At 48.6% G+C, this 26,167-nt stretch overlaps 13 protein-coding genes across 13 annotated transcripts; 7 read left to right on the forward strand and 6 right to left on the reverse strand.

The window, feature by feature from the left end:
* Nucleotides 1–724: 724 nt before the first annotated feature.
* N7508_005239 (AIM24 family protein) lies at nt 725–2,077 on the forward strand (the record flags this gene model as incomplete). The annotated part of the gene is made up of 5 exons (XM_058463305.1): nt 725–764; nt 826–836; nt 903–1,362; nt 1,448–1,797; nt 1,859–2,077. The coding sequence occupies 5 exons, from the start codon at nt 725–727 to the stop codon at nt 2,075–2,077; spliced, it is 1,080 nt and encodes a 359-aa protein (XP_058319783.1).
* A 584-nt stretch (nt 2,078–2,661) lies between these two features.
* On the reverse strand, nt 2,662–3,615 carry N7508_005240 (translation initiation factor eIF2 subunit beta; the record flags this gene model as incomplete). The annotated part of the gene is made up of 3 exons (XM_058463306.1): nt 2,662–2,828; nt 2,883–3,494; nt 3,564–3,615. The coding sequence occupies 3 exons, from the start codon at nt 3,613–3,615 to the stop codon at nt 2,662–2,664; spliced, it is 831 nt and encodes a 276-aa protein (XP_058319784.1).
* A 563-nt stretch (nt 3,616–4,178) lies between these two features.
* Nucleotides 4,179–4,619, forward strand: N7508_005241 (uncharacterized protein; the record flags this gene model as incomplete). Its single annotated transcript, XM_058463307.1, has 2 exons — nt 4,179–4,452; nt 4,516–4,619. The coding sequence occupies 2 exons, from the start codon at nt 4,179–4,181 to the stop codon at nt 4,617–4,619; spliced, it is 378 nt and encodes a 125-aa protein (XP_058319785.1).
* Nucleotides 4,620–5,361: 742 nt separating this feature from the next.
* On the reverse strand, nt 5,362–7,379 carry N7508_005242 (uncharacterized protein; the record flags this gene model as incomplete). Its single annotated transcript, XM_058463308.1, has 3 exons — nt 5,362–6,891; nt 6,950–7,333; nt 7,371–7,379. 3 exons carry the CDS (start codon nt 7,377–7,379, stop codon nt 5,362–5,364), a joined length of 1,923 nt encoding a protein of 640 aa, XP_058319786.1.
* Nucleotides 7,380–8,753: 1,374 nt separating this feature from the next.
* N7508_005243 (RNA recognition motif domain-containing protein) lies at nt 8,754–9,483 on the forward strand (the record flags this gene model as incomplete). Its single annotated transcript, XM_058463309.1, has 5 exons — nt 8,754–8,773; nt 8,837–8,909; nt 8,964–9,070; nt 9,131–9,381; nt 9,437–9,483. 5 exons carry the CDS (start codon nt 8,754–8,756, stop codon nt 9,481–9,483), a joined length of 498 nt encoding a protein of 165 aa, XP_058319787.1.
* Nucleotides 9,484–10,101: 618 nt separating this feature from the next.
* N7508_005244 (gamma-glutamylcyclotransferase) lies at nt 10,102–11,282 on the reverse strand (the record flags this gene model as incomplete). The annotated part of the gene is made up of 6 exons (XM_058463310.1): nt 10,102–10,626; nt 10,686–10,770; nt 10,848–10,852; nt 10,935–10,984; nt 11,105–11,136; nt 11,188–11,282. 6 exons carry the CDS (start codon nt 11,280–11,282, stop codon nt 10,102–10,104), a joined length of 792 nt encoding a protein of 263 aa, XP_058319788.1.
* Nucleotides 11,283–13,156: 1,874 nt separating this feature from the next.
* N7508_005245 (bZIP transcription factor) lies at nt 13,157–14,124 on the forward strand (the record flags this gene model as incomplete). Its single annotated transcript, XM_058463311.1, has 3 exons — nt 13,157–13,183; nt 13,246–13,959; nt 14,101–14,124. The coding sequence occupies 3 exons, from the start codon at nt 13,157–13,159 to the stop codon at nt 14,122–14,124; spliced, it is 765 nt and encodes a 254-aa protein (XP_058319789.1).
* A 481-nt stretch (nt 14,125–14,605) lies between these two features.
* N7508_005246 (uncharacterized protein) lies at nt 14,606–15,698 on the reverse strand (the record flags this gene model as incomplete). The annotated part of the gene is made up of 5 exons (XM_058463312.1): nt 14,606–14,649; nt 14,707–14,868; nt 14,933–15,275; nt 15,331–15,435; nt 15,495–15,698. 5 exons carry the CDS (start codon nt 15,696–15,698, stop codon nt 14,606–14,608), a joined length of 858 nt encoding a protein of 285 aa, XP_058319790.1.
* Nucleotides 15,699–16,891: 1,193 nt separating this feature from the next.
* Nucleotides 16,892–17,948, forward strand: N7508_005247 (putative short-chain dehydrogenase/reductase family protein; the record flags this gene model as incomplete). Its single annotated transcript, XM_058463313.1, has 2 exons — nt 16,892–17,772; nt 17,825–17,948. 2 exons carry the CDS (start codon nt 16,892–16,894, stop codon nt 17,946–17,948), a joined length of 1,005 nt encoding a protein of 334 aa, XP_058319791.1.
* A 687-nt stretch (nt 17,949–18,635) lies between these two features.
* Nucleotides 18,636–19,826, forward strand: N7508_005248 (EF-hand domain-containing protein; the record flags this gene model as incomplete). The annotated part of the gene is made up of 4 exons (XM_058463314.1): nt 18,636–18,676; nt 18,736–18,754; nt 18,808–19,750; nt 19,804–19,826. The coding sequence occupies 4 exons, from the start codon at nt 18,636–18,638 to the stop codon at nt 19,824–19,826; spliced, it is 1,026 nt and encodes a 341-aa protein (XP_058319792.1).
* Nucleotides 19,827–21,630: 1,804 nt separating this feature from the next.
* On the forward strand, nt 21,631–23,663 carry N7508_005249 (MDR family MFS transporter; the record flags this gene model as incomplete). Its single annotated transcript, XM_058463315.1, has 5 exons — nt 21,631–21,864; nt 21,941–21,970; nt 22,023–22,333; nt 22,384–22,508; nt 22,558–23,663. The coding sequence occupies 5 exons, from the start codon at nt 21,631–21,633 to the stop codon at nt 23,661–23,663; spliced, it is 1,806 nt and encodes a 601-aa protein (XP_058319793.1).
* A 1,038-nt stretch (nt 23,664–24,701) lies between these two features.
* Nucleotides 24,702–25,004, reverse strand: N7508_005250 (GroES-like protein; the record flags this gene model as incomplete). The annotated part of the gene is made up of 1 exon (XM_058463316.1): nt 24,702–25,004. One exon carries the CDS (start codon nt 25,002–25,004, stop codon nt 24,702–24,704), a length of 303 nt encoding a protein of 100 aa, XP_058319794.1.
* Nucleotides 25,005–25,450: 446 nt separating this feature from the next.
* On the reverse strand, nt 25,451–25,980 carry N7508_005251 (uncharacterized protein; the record flags this gene model as incomplete). The annotated part of the gene is made up of 3 exons (XM_058463317.1): nt 25,451–25,648; nt 25,710–25,734; nt 25,808–25,980. 3 exons carry the CDS (start codon nt 25,978–25,980, stop codon nt 25,451–25,453), a joined length of 396 nt encoding a protein of 131 aa, XP_058319795.1.
* Between the last annotated feature and the right edge of the window lie 187 nt (nt 25,981–26,167).

The following is a 26,167-nucleotide window of genomic DNA, read 5'->3' on the forward strand; positions in this document are numbered from 1 at the left end:
GCATTGTTTCGCGTATGCTCTCACACCCCGCGATTATCCAACATGTGAGACGTTAATACGAACACGAAGTTAATGCCAAGCATGGCGTGTGTCGAAATCAAATGTCTGCTCTGCTGTACAGACGCCAGGAGAAAATACCGCTATAATTGACATTTGTTCGCGCATCCAATAATCATCGCGAGCCCACCGTGAGTGAGTTGTGCCCCCCCCCCCCCCCCCCGGTTAGTTGCGCAAGTGCAACTTGTAAGCGCCCGGATGGGATAGACGTGCAGTAGTCAATTGTGATTCGGGCACAGCTGATCGACGACCAATATGAAAGACTTTTACTTGACTGATCACTTGGCAAATCACCTCCAAGCCATTTAGCGCTAATAATAGCGAGGGAGCTCTTGGTGCGGAGGAGCTCTGGTTTAAAAGACTATGGCCCGGCGCAACACCCCTTCTCCCTTTGGATTTTCTCATTTCTCACTCTAACTTACGCTCCATATAAGGGTCATCACTTAAGGGTCTATCTATTGATGTAAGAAAACCTGTCGCCAGCGGACTTCAATTGCCACGATCTTGGCTAGCCCTACCCCGCAGTAATTGCGACCAATACCGTGAGTGTTTTCAGTTGTGACTTGATGATTAGGGGTGAAAGTCAGGTTGACCAGAGCAATAGCAGGTTATCTTCAGAAAACAATTACATTTCCATTGGGAACAGTCGATCTCCGCGTCAATCACCATGTCGCAACATAACCAATTTGCGCCTCCGCCCTTGTCGGGTAGGTAGATCTAAACAATCTGCCATTCAGTACTCAGCACTAACTCTTTCTCAATCATTAGCCCCCGCACATGTAACAAGTTAGTGAATCTGTAGCTCCAATCACCTTGTTGATTATCTAATATGCTAATAATCCTAGCATTTCAACAATCGCAGCAACACTCCGGTTATGCCCCTCCAAACTTCAGCTATCCACCACCCCCGAAGCAAGGAACTCCTTCAAATGGAGGATATCCACCACCACCATCGTCTATCAGTCCACCTAGCACAAGCCCACCGATCAACCAAGCAGGAATCTCGCAGGCATATCCTCCCCCCACCCTCAGGTACCCCACCCACCTTCAGTCCACCACCGAGTGACTTCCCTCCTCAAAATGGGCTGGGTCGACTTTCCATTTCCTCTCAGTCACAGCCGACGGGGATGGCAGAAAAGGTCCCGGGGGGCGCACCACCACCAGGCGAGTTCCTGGGAGCCAAAGCAACCTACGAGGACGATGTTGGAACCTTCAACGGAGGTAGTTACAGAATCAGTCACAGAGACTCTAATTCGCTTTTGACGTTACAGCTCGCAATGGGCTGTCCTCTCACTGCGAGACCTGGTAAGACCAGCTCAACAAGCAAACATGAAGGCCTCACGCTGGTTTGTTCCCTCTTTCTGTCATAGAGATGCTCACACCGAACTAGGCGTCATGATTGCAATGTCTACGACTATGACATTGAGAGGATCTATATCGATTGGTTGGAAGAAGATCATTGCTGGTGGTGAGATCTCCATGTCTACCTATACCGGTCCGGGTGAGCTTCTTCTAGCTCCCTCTGTCCTTGGTGATCTCATCGTTCTTCGTATGGACGGGACCCAGACGTGGAAGATTGGAAGAGATGCCTTTGTGGCCTGTACCAGTGGCGTTAAGCATGAGTACAAGGCGCAGAGTCTATCCAAGGCTATCTTCTCCGGCGAAGGACTTTTCATCTACAAGATTGAGGGGACAGGTCTTCTCTGGATGCAAAGTTTCGGAGCAATCATTAAGAAAGATGTATGTACACAGTTCCTCCCTTCAACAGCGCCCTTTGTTGCTAATGTACCTCTGTGTTCAGCTGGTGGAAGGAGAGAAATACTACATCGACAATGGCCACCTCGTTGCATGGAACTGCAAGTACAAGATCGAGCGTGTCGCTTCCGGTGGTATCATCTCCGGCTATGGTACTGGTGAAGGTCTTGCTTGCAAGTTTGAGGGACCTGGCACGGTTTATCTGCAGACCAGGAACTTGAATGCCTTTGCTACCCAGATGAAGATCAGCACTGCCAGCGGCTGATTTTACTGGAAGACTTCTGGCGTGCCTTTCAGATTGGAACCCGGCACTATGACTTTGTTATCAATGCATCAAGCGCAACTACCATTGTATCATCGCGAGCTGGTCTCCATGTTATACCAATTTGCTCAAGTAAGTGGCGGATACAGTCATTTTACCATTTCGTTTTAGGTCAAATTTTTTCTTCTTTTGTACTGCCTCCATATATTAGCTCTTCCATGTATAGTCATGTCTTCAAAACTGAACTGGTCGGTAAAATAGTTTTCTTGAAAGGTGATCATTTTGCAATAGATACAAGGTGTTGAAATATTCATGGTGCTGCTGCCGTAATTGAGATCGTTATTCACATAATATCGAAAATAACATGCGAGGCCAAAAACCCCCCGAGAAAACATATAGTGATATCAGTCCATTTCATTTTAAACCTGTCTATCCTTGAAATCGTTTCCTCATCTCAAACCCTGGCGGCAAAGATACAGTGCCGGGGCTCTGTTCTTTTCCGCCAAAGTACTAGTAAGTGACACGCATAAAGAATAGATAATAACAAATCCTTCCTCCGCGAAATTCCAGAAAGCTCCATGGGTCGTTTAACCCACACGCTTTCTGCGGCCAATCTGGGAACGGAAACCGGCCTTGATGGCGGCGACGGAGCGACGAGATCCACAGGAGTTGCAAGTAACGAAGTAGAGACGGTTCTCACCCTTGCTGAGCTCGGTATCGGGGCTGCGGCAGGTCTTGCAGGTAACATATTCAACTAGAGCAAAGTTAGTACGGGATCGTAGTTATGATTTAGGAACCGGAAACATACCAATGTAACGACGGAGAACGGACTCGATACCCTTCTGTTGGAATCGACCCTTAATGACGAGACGGCGGGAACCGTCGACACTACCGCTTGTACCCAGTTCGGCGAACAGGAACTGCGTGACGTGGTCCTCGGAACGCTTCATACGCTTGCAGATCTCGGCAATGTTGGCAAAGACGGTACGACGGTTTCCTTCACGCAGACACTGGGGAGGAGGAATCTTGTAGGACTTGGAGCCGCTGGACAGGAGATCGGGGTGGTGGCTCTCGATGAGGGAGAAGAAACGAGAGATGAGGAGCGAGTAGGGGATGGCTTGTGTTGCGTCGTGTTGCCAGATACCAGTGCCGGCCTCACGGTCACCCTCGGGAATTTCCTCGGGTTGTTCCTCAGCAGTCTCCTCTGTGACACCGGCCTCGGCGAGCTTGGCCTCGAAGTCATCGGGGTCGACCTTGCTCTTCTTGGTCTTGGAGCTCTTCTTTTTCTTCATGGTGGAGGGGTCAAACTCGCCGTCGGCGGCAGCCTCACCCTCCTCACCTTCGGTGGTCTTGGACTTCTTTGTCTTCTTCTTTTTTGAGAGACCCTTGAACATGTCGGTGACCTCGTCGACTTCCTTGTCTGCATTGTGTATGTTAGTGGGGCGTGAACTCAGGCGACTGGAATCGAGATCCGGGAGTTGGTGCGTACCGGCGGGCTTCTCAGCCGGAGGGGCGTCTGTGACTTGACCGTTGGTATCCATGATGACGGATCCTTCGCTGAATGCGACCGATTTGCGTTGCTTGGTTTCGATTTCCTGGCGGGGGAGCAAGAAGCGGTGTTAGCTCTGTGAAAAATGAAGAGAGACGAGGAAGAGACTGCTCTGGATTTTTCAATTAAAAAATACCAGACTGGATCTCTAGGCGCAAAGGTGTGGGTTCTCTGAACGGTGATGGCCGAGGGGTCGATATTGTGCAGACAAAGAAAATGTGGGAGGGTCGGCAAAAAGACAAGAGTGCGACTTACGGCGTCAGCCATACTTTTGGGCTTCAAAGATTCAAATCGCTCCACCACACACTGTAGAGGAACTTGCGGATTGGATATTCAAATAGCTTGAAGTTCTATAGAGGCAAACTTGTTGAAATTGATACTGAGGCGATGCGTTATCGGGCACGTGACCTTGAGTCAATCGGGTCACGTGCAGCGGAAGTCAACAGTCGATCAAGGCACAGTTGAACGTCTCATTTACACGGCAGTAGGCAGGCCACTGCTTGATCGATCTTTCTCTCCTTCTCGCTTTCGGATCTAACATTTCATTCCGCTCCGATGTCTTCGCCTTCCCCAGCCGGATCGAATCCCTCGTTCTCGATGTCCGCATACATGGTTCCCTCCAGACAGAACTCATACTCCGAGTCGGAGGATGAAATTGCTTCTCTGCCTTCTGAATCTACAACCGACTCCGACCTCGATACCCTATCCGATGACTTCTCCGACGCCGAGGCAGAATGGCAAGAAAGTATTGAGCAACTGGAGCTGCTTTTGAGCATGGTGCTGGTACCGTTCATCGGAAAATACCTAGGGCGACGATGCGCATATTGGAGTATGTGGACTTGAACGACATTACCAGACTTGAAGCAGCTCGTACTGACTGATTGGCTTCTAGGTTGGACGCGATTTATGCAGTGGAAGTACCCTGTCGAGGTGGTAATAAAGAACCCCGGTGCCTTCAGGGCAGCAGGTGTCATCGAGGCAGCCGCCACTCTATGATCTCCATCATACCAATAATTACACCCCCAACCTTTGCATATTGCTTCCTTACTGCCGCATACACGACAACCAGCTTCCAGCGTTCAATTCCCTTCCCCAAATCCGACCCGGCTTATTTTCGTGGACCCTCCACCTTACCAGCAAACAGAACGGCAGGCATGAGAATGCCCTCTGTCCTGCGACAAATGCCGGCTCTCTTACGAGTCTCCTCTCGTTTGACTTGATACGAAAATGAAATCCGGGCCTATAACCAGGATTATTCTGGTGGGATACATAGACGGGCCATGTCCACATCTTGAACAACCCAAGAATCTGGACCTCGTCCATCCGATGATGTGTTTGATCCCCTGTCATCTAAGGCTACTTTATACCCAATCAATCCAACACTCAACGTGATACCTTCACTTCTATATAAGCAAACGTTGCGCGGAATACTCAATCTACCCGCCCCAAGCTAACACAGTAGAATAAATCAGATTTTTACCAGTTCACGTATGGCACAGTCGAGCTTTGACGTCACAGCAAGCCTCGTAAGTGAGCAGAGTAAAGCAACTCCATTTAGCAGGTGGAATGATCTCATACCTGGTGGTGTCTTGTTACCAGAGACCGATATGATGAGAATGGGGATATCAAATCAATTGGATGCCAATACATATATCCTATAGTTCTTGTAAACTTGGTTCTTGCTATGTATGATCCCAGTCACGTTAACCAATATTTATATCTCCAAATCCATGCTCTGTCAATACAACCTGTTATGTCGCCCAAAGTGGGATAGATCTGGGTCCTGATTTCGCTCCAATGTGCGCAAGATCGGGACGTGTAACTGTGACTTGTTGTACTGAGTCAGCCATGGCAGGGTTGTGTTTTGATCAAGTTCTCCATCCCTTGATGAGTTCCTGAGCTGCTCATCCTGGTGACTTGGCCTCAAGATTCTTGTGTCAGCCCTCTCCTGCTTGATGCTTTGAGCAAGGGGTGGTGGATGCTCTGTATCCCCGGCTTGAGTAGTGATAACACCGCTCATTCCTCGCACTGATTCGGGGGTAGTAAATGGATCACCTGTTTCATTGAATCTTGAAGACCCGAAGAGGATAGTTAGGTCGAGGTCATCTAAGACTAGTGCTTGTTCGGTAGCTTTGGGGTGTATGATAGCGTTGTAAGCAGCTTCAAGTGTTTCATAGAATAAGACGTCATCCGAGACGTGGTTCATTTCCTCCATACCAAGAACAGGAGTGATTATGGGCAAATATTGTTGGGAGAACGTGGAGAAGTGCTTGGCCTTTGCTCTAGGCGGACTTTGGCAACCTTCAGCAAAGGCACCCGAGCGGTCGTAGTCTCTGGCTGTCCGCAATGAGGCATCTCCGCGTCGTGTTTTCGGTTGATGAGGGCGGCTTTTATTCTCCCAGAGCAGTGAATCATTATGCATCCCGGAGGATGGTTCAAGTGCGTCGCTCGGAGTGGGGCATGCCTGGAATCTCTCGTTGGTATCTGCACAAACAAACCCCAGTTTGGGCGGTGTAATGTATTTAGGTGATGGTTGTACCGCTTGTTTGACTGTATCCTGATCCCTCGATTTGGGTCGAGAAGACCGGGGTTGCTCTCTGTCGATCCCTGTCGGCCATGTTGCTTTTCGCTCTTCTAAAAATATCCAAAGCTCGGCGATACTCCAATACCTAATGTCTGAAAGATAATCAGAAGTAGTTTCATAGACACCTTGTGAGTTCAAACCACTGTGCAAAGCCTCAAGGAGGCATTGTTGCAGAGTAAACTCAAGGAGTGTATCGTGGGCTTCGCTCTCGAGCCAGATATACGGAGAAGATGAAGATGACTCGTCGAACATCTCACTTGGAGAAGCACAACCAGATGGCCTGGAAGCCAACGAAATCTTGTGAATGGGGGCAATGACAAACGAGGACAGGCGGGTGGGAGACACGTCGCGCTGTTGCCCTAAGCCGTGGCATGACCTTCGCGCGTGCTTCTTTGATACACTCTTTGAAAGCGGATAGGTCGACGCATTTGATTGATTCCGCTTTTCACGCTGCGCACACGGGGTATCCTCGGGAGCAGTCAAAGTTGGCCCCGGGCTGATGTTCTTTCTCCGTGATAAGAAATTCATCTCGGAAAAGGCCAGGTCAGACTCTGCTGGGTTCCTCTTGGACCACTTCCTCGGCACATCCTTCGTAATATCAACCCATGGTCGGTTTGCGAGGTGCCCAGCCGCTGAAGATGTCTTTCCCTTGTTGAAGATGCCCAGACTAGCTTGATTGGGAATCTGTTTTCGCCCGAGTCAGATATCATCAGGCTAGACAGAATGCAGAGGTTCGACATACCGTCAGCCTGTTTCCAGTGACAGTCATTTCTTGAAAACCATCAGTCAACGTGTGCTTTCTGCCACGTCTATTATTAGCCCTGCCTTTGCGGGCTTCTGGTCGAGATCCTGCAGCTGATGACTCTTTGTACTCGTAATGATCATCGTGGGTCTTGTGTCTGGGCTGTCGCTCATAACCATGTCGTGCTCTTTTGTCGCAATCTTTATCTCCGGTAGGGCTTTGAAGATGAGGGGAGTTTTTGGATTGATCGAGATGCCCGATACTCCGTTTTTTGCGAGTCGAGCGACGAATCCCATGCAAGGCGTCGGGTGATTTCAATGATATGAGAGGAATGCTGGTCGTTTCTGCGACACCCGTGCTCTGCTGGTTCTTCTCTGATGCTTTCTAAGTGAGTGCTCCACCATTGGAAAGAGTCACTTACCAGCTGCATTCTGATAGCGACTTTGATCCGGATCTTTCACTACAGAAAGCCACTGATAGATTGGCCCTCGATCATCCTCCATGGAGTGACTGTTTGGCATTAAAACGAGACGTGGGGATTTGGGACATAAAAAGATTGGAAGTATGACTTGGTCGATGGCATAGATGGGGAGCGTCACAGCCAAAGAAAGCGCGACCAACCCATATGCCTCTCCAAGCTCCTATCCTCCCATCTTCATAATCGACCCGCCATCATTCATCATCCATTACTCAGCCATAGTTGAATTTCCACGTGAAAAGCAAGATAATGCCTGAGGCGCCCAACTCGGCCATGACGTTCTACTCTCACGCCCCCAGTACATGTACCCAAGTACTCCACCACAGCTGACAGAGTATCGACTTCCATATGCCGATCGCCAGAGTCGGAAGACTTCCGGCATTTACGGCACAAGCCGCATGTGGGCCCACGGGGCACTGCCCCTCTAAGCGGATGCACACACATCTCCCACGGTGATCATGGTCCAAGCCGACAGGGCTAGGCCCATTGACTGCATGCTGAAGCCCGCATGCTGGCTAGATCATCAGTCTTGTGCAGTGGGGTTTTGAGAAGGAAACATTGCATAAGCATGCATATGGCCAATGATTTACCTGCGAGGTACTGAGACCTGCCAAAATATTATGGTCCACGGAGACCCCGCTCAGCCCCTTGGCGAAGGGGGGCGGCTTATCTCTCAGTTTGTGCGGCCGAGATGCTCAAGATGGACGAGGCTGGAACTGAACATGGAGGCTGTCCATCCAGCCCTACCAAATCAACACTTTGTCTACAAACAAGAGAGTGGAACGAAGAGTAGTGAGAGTGTACACCGTTTTCCCTTAGTGCCCCAGTCCGTCAGGGGACGGAGCCTCGGAGATCCTCTGATTGACTGATTGACTGGACATTTCGAGGACAGCCCCGATAGGACCCGCAAATCAATCAGCTGAAGGTTCAAGCCAGCGGGACTAACAACTTGGGGGGGTTATCTTTGCATCCCCCCACTTTGTCTTCTCTTCCCGTTGGCTGGAGTCGGACTTACTCCCCAAGGTAAAGCTCACAGACAAAGACACAGTAAGCAGCATAATGCGCGGTGCACACTTGCCATTGGTGTCCAGCCCGTGCAAAATTCCCAGAGATGCGGAAGCCCTAACGCAGTGTGATTGTTACACGGAACTGCTGACTCGCCTGACAACCACTAGGATTTCCCTGTCATTTCACAACCCAGACGATTTTTGATTTTTGACCTCGACCTCTTGTGAATCATCTTTGCTTTCACCTTCCATCTTTTGCCCTTGGACTGATACTGTCCAACCGTGGTCTTTGATTAACCTCCATACGAAACCCACCATCATGTCTAAGCTCTTCATCCAGTACGTGGTCTTTGTCTCAGGTACCAGCAGGGGCTTGCCAAAGCAAGTCTAACAATTATTCAGCGGCCTTTCTTGGCACACAAACGACGAAGCCCTGCGAGAAGGATTCCAACAGTTCGGAGAGATCCAAGAGGCTGTGAGTCCGATTTAAGCCGCTCGTCGCCATCAGCTTGACTGACCCCGCTCACAGATCGTTGTGAAAGACCGTGCGACCTTGCGCAGCCGTGGATTCGGGTTTGTTCGATTTGCCAATGAGGCTGATGCAGAGGCCGCAATGAATGCGATGAACAACCAGGAGTATGAATACCATATCATTATGTTTCTTGTTGCCAGCACAGGATTCTGACGATTCGATAGATTCGATGGACGGACTATTCGTGTCGACAAAGCCTTTGACCGGCCCCAACGCCCTGAAGGTGGCTTCCAGGGTCGTGGTGGGTACAATTCGCAACCCCAAACTGGATACCAGGGCGGCGGTGGCTACAATGGTGGCGGGTACAACGGCGGCGGCGGATATAATGGTGGTGGTTATAACCGGGGATACAACAACAACAACTATCCCCCTAGTGGCCCCGCCGGATACGGCGCGGGTGGTCACGGTGGATACGGTACGTTTTGCAGCTGGTTCGATCATTATTACTTTTTTTTGACAAGTTCATTTAGGCGGCGGTCCCAACACTGGATATGGCGGCGGTGGTGGTGAGCAATAATTTCCTCACTGATCGCTGCAGCATCGGGAGTGACTGATTTGTCAAGGATGGCGCAACAACAACACGGAGCAGGCACCTCAAGACGACCATCACGCCCACTAGATAGTCAACTTTCTATTTGACTGGGCTCTTCATTGGCGGTTCCTCATAAAATAAGTCACGAATTACAACGGCTCAAATACGATGCACCTTGGACAGGGAAGAAGGTGTCAACGTTTATTTTATTTTCTTTTTGTTTTCTCGCTCTTAGCATGCAATGGAAGGAAATACGGGATTCTAGCTCGCTTGGGCAACCTTTGTGCATCAACATGTTTACTCTGCGATGTTTATAAGTCCATGATCTTTGCGATCATTTCCTCGTTTCACAGAATGAGCCTAGTATGGTTTCATGTTTGCCCATTCTTTTTTTTCGTGGCGAATTCCTTTCCACGGCAGAGCAGACAGAACATGATTAGCGAGTTCGCCGATATTGAACATAGTTTTAATCTACCTAGCGGGAGTATCCAGGGTAATAGGGGGCCTGCAGGGTCTAGAACAAGCCGTCTATGTGCTTCCTTGGCCTATCCACTCCATCTGCTCCACTTCCAGCAAGAACCAACAATCCATACGACGCTGACCTCATTCAATTGTCCCCCGACCATTGGCCTCACCAGACGCCTCAGATGCCCCCTCCAGCGACTTAGTAACCTCAAGCTCAGCCTCCTTTTCTTCAGCCTCGCCCAGCCCCTCAGCCTCAATTGCCTTGACCCGTTTCACCAAATCAGTGACGTGAACATCAGCAGTACCAAGCCCAAGCCCCTCAAGTGCCTTCTCCAGTAAAAACAAATACTCAGTATTCTTCCCGCTAAGGCCATGTCCGGCACTAATAACCTGCGCCACATCCTGCGGCTCACGTCGGGCAGCCTCACGCAGGAATTGCGGGTTGGATGGCTGACCGATGTACACCATGCAGATAATCGGCGATGAATCTGTCGCGCCTTCCACGTCGATGGTTGGGTGAAATGGCGTGTAGTGCGCGCTATAGCCGTCTATTTCCCGTTCGTCTAGGTAGTCGTGCACTTCTTCTGCGTGCGAGGCTGGGATGTGGTATGCTGCGCCCCAGACTTTGCCTGTTGATGCTGATTCAGATTCTCGGTGTGCAAGCTGTTGAAGAAGTCAGTTTGTTGGTTTTTATATACTGTGGGTGGAATTCTTGGACGGACCGGGTCATCCAATGTCTCCCAGAAAGTCCTCTCAATCACTGTGACTACTCGACCCGGCTGCTCTGGTGTACCGCGGTGGTCGGTACTTTTGGTTGCATTAGTGGATGTTCTTGTGTCCCAGATTCAATGACGGTGAATGTCAAGATGTGAGCATTAACATACCTAGCCTGAATTCCATGAACGCAAGGTCATATCATTAGTCTACCCCAGATAGTTTCAGAGCCCGCGAGTAATCTATGAGTAACCTACCTGCCAAAACCGTCGTACATAACCACTGATATACCCAGGAACACGCTGGTCTGCAAAGTAAGATCAACGTATTAATTCTCCGCTCCAAGCCATCAAACACGAGTGTGCTTTCAATCCAATGAAAAAAAAATATGAGAAAAGGAAAACCGCTGGGTGGCCGCTGAACATACTGAAATGCGGTGGTGGCTTCCAGATCAAGCTCCTATACAATCTGATCAGCACATGTCCAAGACGTCGGTTTAACCGAACTCACCCGTATCCGAATACCCAGAGATCGCCCTTGGGGAAGTGGCTTTTCCATGTCCGTCCATCTGGGTGGACTTGGTGCCCTTGTGCGGTTGCTGCCATGTTCTGATGATATTTTTGCTAATTCTGTTTGAAGAGTTGGTTCACTGAAGTTGCTGTTGTGGGTCTGCCCCGCGTCGGCTGGATTTGATGGTGACAAGTGGTGACTGTTCTGGAAGTTGGGGGTTTGAATGAATGAGTCGACCAAGGAGACTCAGTGGAATAGGTTGTTTAAATACTTAATACTTACCACTGACATTAATTATAGTCGAGGTGAAGTTCGTTGTCGCCAAAGACAGTGGATGATGTTTGCAGTGTTTGTTTCATATTCCGCCATATCGCGACATACTGCCATTTTCCAGCTTGACTTCTTACTAGCTATCAGGATAGTCCATTCTACGGGCTATCGAACGAGGCATTTGAATTTGAGCAAAATAGAGGCGAAGGAAAAGGCGGAAACAGAGGCGGGAAAAGAGAGGTTAAAGTCAGGCGACCAACAAAGAAAGCGGCCCAAGAGTCGTTTCACGACTTTGCCCCATAGAACGTCAGAAGAAACGCTTTGTAGAGAAGAAGAGAAAGAACAAGGTATTGCGATTTCTATAAATTAGACACTTTCAAAACTTGTGTTGACATCTCTTCCTGCCGCACAGTTGCCATATTGAACGAAGTGATTCAGTGAATATCGACGAGGCTTTGTAAAAAGATTGTTTTGCGTTATGTCAATAAATGCTAGCTTTGGATCAATTCCAAGGTTGAAGCACTTAAGTTCAGTGGAGGACTTCAGGTGTAGTGGCATGGAGGGGCTTGCTTTGGGCTTCAACATGCAACGTCAGTCAACGGCAAATGTCTACATCAACAACGCGATGGATCATGCTGGCGCGCGCTCAAAATGCTGGAGATTAGTGATGACGAAGGAGCTGACAGGTCATTCAAACCCTTGAACAATAACATCTACTTGGCCGGTGGGATCGATGTGGTTTCTTTGTACACGTAATTTGAACAACTGTTAAGCCAATATAAATATGAACATCGCTTGGGCTAAAAATGCATAATATCGTGATTTATGATCTAGTTGATGATAAGCGACACACGTGTTTCAGAGCTATTCTTGGCTTTATTGTTTGTATGCAGTATGTCCTTGAGCGTATGTTCACATTGAGAAGATAATATCCTCCGCTGTTCAGAGACACAGTTGTGGAGTCGCTAAGTATTCACAGTGACTGCAAAGCCAAGCGGCTATTCGCTCTCCCCACCTCCACCATACTTCTCTTTAATCGATTTAACGTGGCTCAGGAACTTTTCCCTGGCCACTTCCTTTGGCATTCCTTTCTTTGAATTCCATATATCCCACCGAGCCCTTCCCTATAGTTGGTCGGTAGAGTGGCGTTAGTAAATTGTCTATCACACCATACTATTGCATAGAATTGGAGGCGTGAGGTAGTACCTGGATATCTTGTTCTCTAGGCTGGGGTGTTGTGTTGTCGCCATTTGTTGCCTGTTTGTATAATACTTGGTTCTTTAAAGAACACAGTCATTCGAATTGCTTTTAGCAACAAAGCAATAGGAAGGGAAAATTACCTCCCAAATTTCTTCTTGTCCTAAATTGCCTTCCAGAGACTCGAAAGTCCTATAGGCTTTTAACATTTCCTTGTCCAGGTGCATGACGGCGGTATATATGAAGTTAGGCCGTAAAAGGTGGGTGAAAAAGATTTCGATCTGACTCAAGCCACTTTCCAATCCACTTGGTGTATTGAAATTTGTGGATACACTCAACAAATGAAGCAAATGAGTGATCCAGCACTGACAGCGGGGACACCCATTGAAAACTTTCCTCGTTATGTGCTTATATAATCCAGTCGGCCTCTGACCACAGGAAGGTTGGACCTACAGACATATTTCAATTAGGAAATCACAATCAATATCTGACCAGCATAAAAATGCCACAGATCAGAGCGAAAAGCAAGGTAATTGCTTTTTCGGATTTGCTTTGAGCGAGGGCAGGAAGTTTTTGACACTTGTCTTCTAGGCTGAGGACCTTGCCCGAGTTCGCAACAATCAACGAAACTGTCGCGCGCGCCGAAAAGAGTATGTCCATGACTTGGAACAGAAAGTAAAGTTCTACGAGACTACACAGAACGCTCAAGTGGATGAATTACATAAAAGGATGGAACTCCTCGCCGTCGAAAATCAGCTGCTAAAGTATTTTGTGGAATCCGTAACCTCCACAATGGACCCGACATTTGAACAACCTTTCGCTCCATTGCGGGAGGATCACAGAGCTATGACTGGGTCTGAGCTTGACTTAGATCTGCTGGTCTCCTCGGGGTATCCGATGTCGTCAACTTCAATGCCTGACGTCAGCTCTACTTTTCCGTGCCTGACACTGGACAACAACTCCAATTGTGCGCAGACAATCAGCATCCCAGGTGGCACTAAGCCCATCCATGCTAAAGGAAGTACTCCCCGAGAGGAAAATGCAATTACATCAGATACCTATCTGCCTGAACTGCCCCCACCTGATGACCAATTCTTATACATGTCATCACAACTACCGGAAAATGTGGTCCACGTTTTACAATCACCAAATTTCTCACAGATGGAGTTCATGCCACACAACGTGCTCGCCCAAGACGGGTCCCTGCCATCAAACTCTGGATACGCTGCCATGAACTGTAATCCGGGCTCGTCGAATCTCTTATCAGAGCACACCATCTCTTGTTCGGAGGCCTGCAAGCTCTTGGTTGGCTATATCCGAAAAAAGCCAGATCTCAGAAGCCTTCATTTGAGACTTCGTGCTGGGTATCGAAATAGTCTTGTGCCCGGGGAGGGGTGCAGAGTGGATTACTATCAGTTGCTTGCTGTATTATCTGATACGGCATAGGATCCAGTCGAAATCAGCGACTAATAACCTCTCGTATTCTATCTGTTTGCATATCAATCCCTATGAACACAAACTGGCCGCGACCTTGGACTATCTCACGTATGGCCGGATTTAATGGGATCTTGTGATCCTACGAAGCGCGTCGACGATCCACTTTTACATATGGCACCCTCAGTCAAAAATGACAAGTATGATCGGATCTTCCATTGTAGACCCTTATAAAGGCCATGAATATCTTAATGGAAGACTAGCTAAATAATAGATTATATCTGTGTTGATATAGCCAAACAAATAAGCCAGTCGAAGGGGGCCCTTGCGCGTAGGTACAGATCTTATTGATGCTTCCGTTATCGTAGAAGACTATTACGAAGTGAAGAGGTGCGCTTTCATCAAGTGTTTTGCTCAAGCTAACGCTATTTGGGACTCCTTCAGCTGGCTGTTAATGGAGATGGTTCATGTGCATTGGTTCAGAAGGATGATGGGCTTTCTGTGATGTCCAGTTGAATCAATCGCGTGTGTCTGGCTTAATGGCAAATATTTTGAATGAACCTGCGGTGATTGTGGTCAGCGTCAAACTTACTCTGTTTGCTCTGCGGGAGGGCTCACCAGTCCAGAAATTGAAATCCACATCGGACATCTTCGTCTTCTGAGACGGTCTGGATTTTGTATTGCAGCATGAGCCAGAAGCGGCCGATTCGCTGACCTGTTCGCCTTGCCACATTTCCTTGTAAAGGTTTAGGTCACTGTTTGTGTCTAAAATCAAAGTATCTGTTGGTCAAGAGTCAGTACTAGATCAAATCACGGGAAATAGGGAAAGATCCAGTCATAGTACCTTGAAAACCTGCTTCTTTCAAATACCGTTCATAGTCGCTGACCTGACTTGCACCGGCAATACACCCAACGTACAAAGAAAGATCTGTCTTGATTTCCACAGGCAGTTCTCGCTTCGCCAGAATGTCGCTGATTGCAACCCTGCCTCCCGGCTTCAGCAGGCGAAACATCTCATGGAAAACAAGCTGTTTCTCGGCTTCAGGCACTAGATTTACCACACAATTGCTGATGATGCAATCGACGGTGGATGACGACATTGGGATAGAAGTAATAAAAGCCTCGATAAAGGCTACGTTGGCGGCGCCAACATTTGTCGCGTTTTGACGTGCCAATTCTAGCATGTCCTGAAAGGGTTTCAACAATGAGTAATTATATACTGGTACCAGTAAGTCTACTTACCTTCGTCATGTCAATCCCAATAGCCTTCCCTTCCACTCCAACCTTCTTTGCGGCTAGCAAAACGTCGATGCCTCCGCCACTACCTAAATCAACTACAGTTTCGCCCTATGTATAGAGTATAATATCAGTACCAGGGTACAGGCTGGTCGGTTGTTATGCTCTACCTTTCTTAGGTTTGCTGTTGCTAATGGGTTGCCGCAGCTAACGCCTAGATTTGCGCTGTCTGGGATCGAGCGCAGATCCTCTAGATCATATCCAAATGCGGTTGCAACCTTGCGTTCATAGGCCCTTTGGCTATCAGGGCCGGCGTGCTTTGCAACGCCTCCATAGCGATCCTGCACAGAATGATAGGTATCTTCGGAGTTCATGGCTTCAGTTTCCGCAAGGCGAAGATGGAAAAGTATATGTGACAAAGATAATCGAACAATGTGTTTTTCATTCAAAAAATCAAATTGCTGATCTGAGACGCTGACGTTCAGAGAGATTTACCTCCTATTTATGTATTGGTTGCAATTTAAGAGCCAGGCCATGTCTATTGTATCGCTGAGGTGGAGACATGGCTACTACTTCCCCTGATTGGCTACTGCGTGCTGCCTGGTATGTCACTGTTAACAAAATAGTGTCACTGCCAAGCTGATATGTCACTGCCAAGCCGATCTTCACGTTCGTCCGAGACCCATGCGCAGCAATATAGAAGTCAGCATATGAACTGTATGCAGCGAAACAGTAGCAAGAGTTAAGTACTCAAAGGTATCCCTTTATCCCTCTCCCCCGCTTTCGTGTCTTTATCCGGTATTCTCGGGCTTTATCACACGGTTGTCCATCACTTAGCCTATGTCCCAAATTTATAACGATACATCACTAATACGGCTCCTTTCAGAGGTTGACTGATGCTTTGACCTGCTGTATGGTGCTTTGCACGGAAACTCTTACCCCTTGCCTATGGAGCATGCCATGCAGTTATAAAGTACGTATGAATAGCTCACTTATCTACGCAATGATAGACGAGAGCATTCCCCCTGCTATCTGTTTAATTATACATTTTTTTGTTATTCGGTATGTCAGCCGAGGACGCTTCGATGGCCGGGCTATCCACACCATACAATTTTCAATACCAGAGTAAGCAGAATTATGAACACTTAAATGAAGCGATACACATGATAGTTCCCAGCAAGATGCTGTATCAGGGCTATATATAGACAACGGCATGCGGGAAGGGGTACACCCGTGTCGTACCCGTGTCCGGGGAAGCAATTGGGGTTTCCTTAACGGGAAGCCGGCATAACATTTGTATGAAACATTTCGCCCCGACCGGCTGGCAGCCCCGTGACTGCGACCATTTTGGACTGTGTCCATATGACTCCCCTTCGTCTCCATCATCTTCCTTTTTTCAGCCCATCGTATTCATCATTTTCCTATTTGCTGTGCCTGTTTGCGGCTATACTTATCGCTTATCTCTTATCGCTTATCGCCTGTGCAGTTCACCTGACGCGTTTTGTGTCCTTACGTTGCAGCTCCTTCTGACACTCCTGACACTCCGTTGTGTCCGTCAAGAGCCAAGATGGCTGGCCTATTTCGTCTGCTCAAGATGCAGTACACTCCTCCCACAGATCCTCAGGGCATCTCTTTCGCTGGAAAGACCGTTCTGTTGACGGGTGCCACCTCCGGTCTCGGGTTCGAAGCCGCCGTGAAAATCCTCAATCTCGGAGTCGAGTCTCTGATCATTGGGAGTCGCAGCGTGGAGCGGGGTAGCAAGGCTAAGGCCGAGATTGAGAAGTTGACCAACCGACGCGATGTTATCAAAGTGTGGGAACTCGAATTGAATAACTTCGCCAGTGTTAAGAAGTTCGCCGAGCGTGCCAATACCGAGTTGCAGCGTCTGGATATTGCCTTGCTGAACGCCGGGCTGTGGAACCGCGACTTCAACAAATCTCCCGAAGGCTGGGAGGAGACCTTGCAGGTCAATACACTGTCCACCTCTCTGCTGGCCCTGCTTCTGCTGCCCAAGCTGAAGAGTAGCGCCTATGACGCCAACCCCTCGCATCTAACTGTGGTCTCCAGCCAGCAATTTGTTCGCGTTCAGGCTGAGAGTGTGCGTACCGACGCCCTGCTGTTGGAATACCTGAACAACCCCGAGAATTTCAAGGGACCCAAACAATATGGCATCTCAAAGCTATTGCTCGAGATTGTCATGAAGCGTATTGCCACCTATGTCCGCAATACTGATGGGACCCACCCCATCATCGTCAACACTGTGAGCCCCGGTCTGTGCGCGACAGGCCTGGGTCGCCAGTATGACAAGTGGTACGAACAGTGCATCGTGTGGATTTTGTTCAAGCTGTTCGCTCGGACCACTGAGCAGGGTAGTCGCTCGCTTGTTAGCGCGACCTACCAAGGAGTTGAGTCCCAGGGCAAGTGCTGGCGTAGTGATGGCTATCTCGAGTAAGTCGGACCCACATTTTGGTGGATTGTATGAATGCTAATGATATTTCAGTGAGTCGACTGCCCTGACCTCGTTGGCAGAGGGCGTAGAACTCCAGGAAAAGGCCTGGAAGGAGATCATCGACGTGTTGGGTGAACAGGCGCCCGAGGTGGACCTTGCATTTGGGGGAATCTAAGGCGCTTGGTGGAAATATCAAGCTGCCGAGGCTCAAAAATTGTCGTTTGGGTTTTTCTAAAAGCGTTCTCTTTGTGTGTAGCATCAACAAGCGAAGATACCCCTGTTTGTTTAGTCGCTGGTCTCTGGTGGAGTTACTGTCTTACTTCTTTTGGATCTCGATTTGGACCCTGAATATTAGGCACAGTGATAGTAGTGCAGTAGTGCTAGACGAGAATCTGGATTCTTTCAAAATGAAATGTAACAAAATGCAAGAAATGGGACTTAATATAAAGTAAGATTACGATTTGGCTGAACAGCAAGCTATACGAACACGAAGCCTCATAGCGGGCCCTAAAAGATGGGCGGTTAAATTATTTATAGTGCGGGACAGTAGGGCTGATGAGTTAAGAACAAGGTCAAAGCCACGAGAACAAGAATCAGGTAGGAAGCATATGGCGAGTCTATTAGCCTTCGACACAGCAGTGCAGGACAGCAGTTTTACTTAACCATCCGAGACCGCATTGCAACCTCAACCCCAACATTATCACTTGGCGCGCTAAAAATCGTTCGTAAATTGCCCCACGGAGCTCCGCTTTAACGTCTACCTATTCTCCTGACTCCTTTTCTTTCTTTTCTGTTCGCAGTTTTACTGTTACGCACTTCGTGAGGCTGTCGCGTCCTCCCCCTCCATTGCGTCACCTCAACCATGGCCTACAACAAATCTTACAACCCGGATGCGCTGCCAGCGTAAGTGCCCAATCGCAACATTTCCAGAGCCTCACAATCACTAACAGAGCCCAATATAGGCACGCCGAGCCCGAACAGGTACATCAATCGCCCGAAGGCACCACCCAAAGCGGCTATTAATGAACAACCAGGTCGCCCAGATGATAGGCTCAATGAGCATGGCAAACCAAAGTCAAAGCTCTAGCCAAAGCCTCAGCCAAAAGCCTCTGCCCTCACGCCCACCAGCACAAACAGGCCATAGCGGCATTCCACCTCGAGTCCCAGTCTCCAGCGCACCACCACAACATGCCTACTCAACCCCGCCCCCGCGCGTCGAGTCCGCTCACTCGCACTCCTACAGCGGCCGCCCTTCTCAAGGATCCATCCTACCACCCCTAACACAGAGCCACGCGCAAGCCCAGCACCGCCCACAGCCTCATCCGCTCCACCCCTCCCCACCACCGCAGAACTACGGCTTCGGCCCTCCACCAGTCCAGCCACAGCGCAACAGACCCCCGCCCCAATCTCGCCCGCCGCAATCGCCCGCCCCTCCACCCCTCACAGCACCAAGCAATGACCCGCAACAACTCTACCCACTCTTCCGCGCAGCGAACGTCTCCCACTCCAGCATGCTGACCGAGCAAGAACTCGGCTCAGCATTGGTGAATGGCGACTACACATCCTTCCACCCACGCACGGTCAAGATGATGATTCGCATGTTCGACCGCGATGGCAGCGGGACGATAAATTTCGACGAGTTCGTCTCGCTGTGGCGGTACCTGGCTGCGTGGCGGGAGCTGTTTGACCGATTCGACGAGGACCGCAGTGGGCGCATTTCTTTGACGGAGTTTGAGAATGCGCTTGTTGCGTTTGGGTATCGGCTTAGTCCGAAGTTTGTGGCTGTTATTTTTGGTGTCTTTGAGAGTAAGACTAAGCAGATGGGGGTGCAACCTAAGGATCCTAGTCGAAATGGGATGAGCTTTGATCTTTTTGTTCAGGCCTGTATTAGTCTGAAGCGCATGACGGATGTGTTTAAGCGGTATGATGAGGATCGGGATGGGTATATTACTGTTAGTTTTGAGGAGTTTTTGACTGGTAAGTACTCGGTCTGTTTGGGGTTGTTTGGATGGATGGCTAACCTGGCTTAGAAATTCTTCAATTGCAGGATTAATGCATTCTGGCGCTGTCGGGTTGTTTCTGATTATCATTTGTTGGTCTTTACGCTGTCGATTTTCTCTATTATACCCCTATCCCCCCATGTTGCTTTGGTCATAGAGTCATTTGAAAAATACGTTGGTCATTGCATGTCATCCAGGCGTTACTGAATTACAAAGATCTTCATGCCACTGCGATCAGTCCACTCTAGTTTGATAACAGTATCATTTTCCAGACTAGGATCAACCCACGTGGTTCAGATCGCATATAAATACACAGAGTTGGATACTAAGCCCGCCTTCTAAAGCAAACAGCTATCTATTGAAGCCCTAACAAACATTTTCAAATCAATAACATTACCCATTCTCCACTCATAATAGTCATACACAATAATCACGCTCCGTCATAGCCGTAGTCATCATAAGCATAGCAGAAGACTGATCAGGAATATAAGCCGAAGCCCGATTTTCCCTCCTCATCCTCTCCCGCTCCTGCTCACGTTCTCTAACACGCCTAACATGCTCTTGTCTATCCCACGCATCACGCGTATGAAGTCTGCGACACGTCCTGCAAAAAACCCAATCATCATTCTGTAATCGGACACATAGTTTCGCTACGTGCGCATCAGAAAGGGACGATCGATGACTCGGTCTGATGGTGTGTCTGTTGGAATAATATGGTCTTTTGTAGAGGTCTTTGTGGGTTCGGATTGAGAATAGGAGGTAGATGTATTTCTTGCAGCTTAGCGATAGACATACTTGGTCTACTAAGTCGAGATAGCGACAGATCTGAAAGACTGTTTTATCGGATATGTTAAAGATGGAGGTTTTTGGTTTAGGGCGTTTTTGGAGATGGTATTTTAGGGCTTGGAAGATATTGAGAGTGGTCTTTTGCTTTGGGGGTTCTTGTTGGTGGACTTGGGCTTGGGGTTGCTTGAACATTTTGGTGGCTTAGGGTATATGAGAGTTATCATGGTAGTTTTCATGTCTGGCTTATGCGGTGAGGTTGGAAGGTTTGATGCGGTCATTATGAGGGGTTGTTATGTCTGTTCTACCTATGCCCGCGAACTCGTATAATTTACAAGTCGAGAGGGAGAGGGAGAGAGAATAAAGATACCGGATTCTCCTGATTTAAGAAAGGGAGCTTGTATAGATCTATGTGATCTGAGAAACTAGGGCAATCACTCTCTGATTAAATAACAATAATGTCGCTATATAAACAAAATAATAAAACAGTAGAGCTACAAGGTTATAGAGTGAGTCATTGATGGCCTAGGCAAGACTTTCTATCTGTCTATCAAGACACTGCTGCCTAGTGTCAATAGGAGGTCAGATGCGAGAGATGACGCAGAGATACTCGATTTGGGATAGAGCTGTCCTTTCACTGTTAGCGATTTAAGCTAACAATATCGCCAATGAAAGATGGTCCCGATATAGCTTGGCGTCAATCGCCAGTGGATTCTCTCTATTTAGTCTCGGCTATTTAACCAGTCCACGAAATGTGAGGAATAGAAAAAGCTGAAGAAGGTATTAGCGTCGGAGTCGGTCATTAACGAACAGCCGATGCCGGGCCCACTGGCATCTAATTTTGTTCGGCCTGAGCATCTCCGATTTCTGTTTAAACCCCGAAAATACGCTGTCCGACGTTTGATTTTGCTTTTTCTTTTGCGTTGAAGGAGTATTTATTCTAGTCATGCCCGTTTGACTCATTCACCTATTTGCGACAGCTTTATCTAATTGTCAGTGACGGATCGGGCCTTTCTTTAATCTCCGTTCTCAGGAAATCTTACCTCCCTTTTCATCCTTCATCCATTTCGCATAATGGGCGACCACCATCGCCAGGACGCTTCGAGCGTCGACACAGATTTCGATAAGGCTGCTCTGGAGAAAACGCCCGTCGATGCGCCCGAGCAAGCACCGGCAGAGACACCCTCCCCACCCGATGATGCGAAGAACGCAATGGAGACCGCGACAGGCCCGGCTCTGGACCGCACACCGTCTCAAGCAGCCAAGATGGGCAAAAAGAAGATCGTCGTGGTGATGACAGCGTTATGTGTGAGTATTCTCCGATATGTCGCGCATGAAGGCGACACTATTGAAAAACGCAAAAGCTAATATTGTCGCATTCCAGTTGGTCTTGTTCCTCGCCGCTCTCGATATGGTATGCCGAAATTCTACCCCTTGCTTCGGAGACTTTTCTAACAATCTTGCAGACAATTATCTCCACTGCCCTGCCGGTAATTGCCTCACAATTCAATGCTTCCGAGAGCGGGTACTCATGGATCGCTTCATCTTATCTCTTGGCAAATGCTGCTTGTATTCCACTGTGGGGCAAACTCAGTGACATCTGGGGCAGAAAGAATATCATTTTGCTCGCCAATGTTGCCTTTTTGGTTGGCAGTCTGATCTGCGCCTTGGCCAAGAACATGGCCATGATTGTGGCGGGTCGTGCTGTTCAAGGTGTTGGTGGCGGTGGTATTATTATCCTTGCCAATATCAGTGTCACTGATATGTTCAGCGTGAGGTATGACAAAACCTTGATTCACCTTTTGAATGCGACTAATTTTCCTTCAGAGATCGCCCCATGTACTACGGTCTCTTTGGAGCCACTTGGGCTATTGCAGGTGCACTGGGACCAGTGATTGGTGGTGCCTTTTCTGGTAGTTCTGCGACCTGGAGGTGGTGTTTCTACATCAACCGTATGTGCCATTATTTGCCAATTTAGATGTTATACTAACTTTGTTTCAGTTCCTATCGGTGGAATTTCTCTCGTTATCTTGACTTTCTTCCTTAAAATCGAATCGCCCAAGACCCCGTTGATTGCAGGTCTGCGTACCATTGACTGGGCAGGCACTTTCTTGATCATTGGTGGCACTCTCATGTTCCTCTTCGGGCTGGAATTCGGAGGCGTGAAGTACCCCTGGTCCTCGCCCACTGTCATCTGCCTCATTGTCTTTGGTGTGTTCGTTTGGGCATTGGCAATGTTCAGTGAATGGAAAATCGCCAAGTTCCCCATCATTCCTCCTCGTCTGTTCAACGAGTGGTACAACATCCTCATTCTCCTCGTCTGTTTCTGCCACGGCTTCGTCTTCATTGCCGGTACCTACTATCTGCCGCTCTACTTCCAAACCGTTCTTCTGGCCTCTCCCGTCATGAGTGGTGTCTACGTCTTACCAATGGTTCTATCTCTTGCCCTTACATCCGCGGCCACCGGTGTCACCATGAAGAAGACAGGTCGCTTCCGCGAGTTGATTGTGGGAGGCATGTGCTTCATGCTCCTCGGGTTCGGTCTATTCATCGACCTGAAGCCCTACGCCTCATGGCCCCGTATCATCATCTTCCAGCTAATTGCCGGTCTCGGTATTGGTCCCAACTTCCAAGCCCCTCTCGTCGCCTTCCAGGCCAACATCCGCCCCTCCGACATGGCCACAGCAACTGCCACATTCGGATTCATCCGTCAGCTCTCCACCTCCATCTCCGTTGTCCTTGGAACAGTCATCTACCAAAACATCATGGGTCAACAATCTCACCAACTCGTCGCCGCCGTCGGCCCCGAAACCGCCGCCTCCCTCTCTGCCTCCTTTGCTGGTGCTTCCAAATCCCTCATCGAGAGCCTCACCACATCCCAGCGCCAGGTCGTACTCGGTGCCTACACCCACGCCCTGAGCCGCATGTGGATCTTCTATACTGCCGTCGCTGGCGTCGGCTTTATTCTTTCTCTCTTCATTCGCCCTCGTGAGCTAAGTCGTCAACACACGTTCCAGAAGACTGGCCTCGCCGAGCAAGAGCGGGCCCGTCAAGAACGACTCGACGAAGAGCGCAAGGCTGAATCGAAGCCTGAGATTGAGGCCTAACTTGGCTTCTTTCGTTCGCATATTCTTTACATACTCTACTCCGCGTTGCATCGCACATATTCTTAAAAGTTAATGCATATTTTTATAATCTCGGCTTCTTCTTGTTTTTCATCTTCTGTTTAGAGATGTTATTGCATATGAATGATGATTCAATGGATGCTGAGCATATGTTCATGACATTGGATATAGAAACAATGTTATCTTGCTTTTCATAGGTAGCGCTTAATCACTCACGAAATGAAAATTTGTGTTTATTTTTACCTTATGACGGTCATCCCCTAATATGTGGCTCTATCTGCCGGGTTTTAGACCGCGGCCGCAACTTTTCCGAGTGGGTTGCTGCTGTTCAGACCATCCCTCCAGACGCAACGATGGTGTTTGGCTTCTTATTTCTTCGGTTTCATTAGTCTTCAGGGAGCTTAGCTATCGGACCCCGAGATCTAAGTCCGGGAGCTTCGGGCCGGGGACTGGGCTGCAAGTCCGAGAGTGTGTGGGGCCGCTCGGCGTATGTTTACATTCAGCTATGCGAATACTCAGGAATTGATGGCATTAAATTCGCTGATCGGGCAATTTGATCAAATTTGACAGCCTTGAAAGATTTGATTATTGCGGGCAGGCGTTTGAAAACCGATTAGCCCGCTTTATTTCACAATGTATTATTTCTTAATGTCCGTCGACGGACACGTCGACGTACACTCTAGCAGAGTTAGAACGAGAGTGTCCTCGGTCCACCATTGTCCTCGGAATTTATTTGAAAAATCACCTGCGATCCAATACATTTATTGATAAATAGTGTGAGCAGCGCATGTATGAGAACTCAGGACCAGAATAACAGGACTTTGCATATAGAAGAATGACTACCGTAGAACTTTGGGTCTCGCATGAGTGTATGATCGGCGCTTGATCATATTTGACATATCATTTCCTATTTTTCTTTTCCCACCGAGGATCTATTCGTACTCAAGGCTGTAGTATGGCTATCTGAACAAAGTGCTCGTATTTACTTGATAGGAGCTTCATTAAAATGATATCAGGAGGTCACAGGTGCTTCTCATTTACCAGCACGTAGCGATAACGTGGCCTACCGGCCTCCATATCAACGATAGCTTGATTTGCATCCGACATTGAGCGTTCCTCGATCCACGGCTGAATCTTCTTTTCGGCTGCAAGCTTGAGCATCTCACGAATCTCACCGGGGCTTCCAACAATGGAGCCCGCCAGTTTGATGCCACGGTGGACGAGCGTAGGGATAGGAACTGATAGTGCGCCTCCGTCAGGTACACCAAGCTGGATGAAAGTTCCATTAGGTCTGAGGAGGGCAAAGTAATCCGTAAGAGGCATCTTGATATTCCAGATGAATTAATAAAATTGTACATTTCGGGTGGGATATTGACGTACCTTCGGTCAAGCTGCAGTTGAGATGATCAAATCCAAGGAAGCCGCATGAGACTTGGCCCAGTCCACCTGATCCTCGGTCGAGATAAAAAGATCAGCACCCAGCTTCAGACTGTCTTACTCCTTGCGCATACTCCGAGATATGGCAACCACTTGATCAGCTCCCAAAGCCTTGGCAAACAACAGAGCAAAGTGACCCAATCCTCCTACTCCGATTACACCGACTCTTTTCCCCGGACCGCATCCGTTTTGTCTCAATGGAACAAAAGTCGTTACACCCGCACACAGCATCGGCGCAGCTGCAGCAGAAGATATTCCTATCGGGATCTTGACGACGAAGTGAGAAGGGCAGCGATTATACAAGGCGTATCCACCGTATGACTTCCCCCCGTTCAGAAATACACCATTGTAGGTCCCGATCCAGTGTTTTGTGCAGTACTTTTCCTGGCCCGTATTGCATTCTTCGCGCTCCCCTTCACGAGAAAGGCACGAGTCGCTTTATGCACCGACGCCAACGCGGTCTCCGAGTTTAATATCTCCGACAGCTTTGGATCCAACGCGAACTGCGATGCAGACAATTTCATGGCCAACTATGATCATCAGTTATCTCAGCACCTATTATATGCAACAGAATGGAACGTCACGACTCACCACAACAAGGGTAGTTCGTAGTGCCCTTTGAATGAAAGTGTAGCTGTCAGCATCTCCTACGCTCTCTCCCTCAATTCGACATAAGGCAACCCACTTACCCATCCACTCCGTAAAGTATGCGTATCCGAGCCGCAAATACCGCAATGGGTAATTTGGATATCAACGTCCGTTTCTTCCCATGGTTTCGTTCTAACTCTCCCCAGACCATCTTGCCGTCCGCGGATCTAGGATCCAAACCAAGCCATCCTTCGAACTTGTAGTCAGTCGACATTTTTGTCAGGCCCAAAAAGCTGGAAGGTAGGATTCTGCAGGCCTCATTTTATATTGCGGGTGGAAGGCTGTTTAACTACGTTATATCAGCTTTGTGGAGCTTCATATGCCTCCAGATCCCGAAGAACGGGCTAGAAAATCAGTCAGAACTCCACTGGTCTCGATGCAAGAAATAATACCACAAGCTA

This window comes from Penicillium antarcticum (assembly GCF_028974205.1).
Source record: "Penicillium antarcticum strain IBT 31339 chromosome Unknown utg000005l_segment0_segment0, whole genome shotgun sequence".
NCBI classification, from domain to species: Eukaryota; Fungi; Ascomycota; class Eurotiomycetes; order Eurotiales; family Aspergillaceae; genus Penicillium; species Penicillium antarcticum.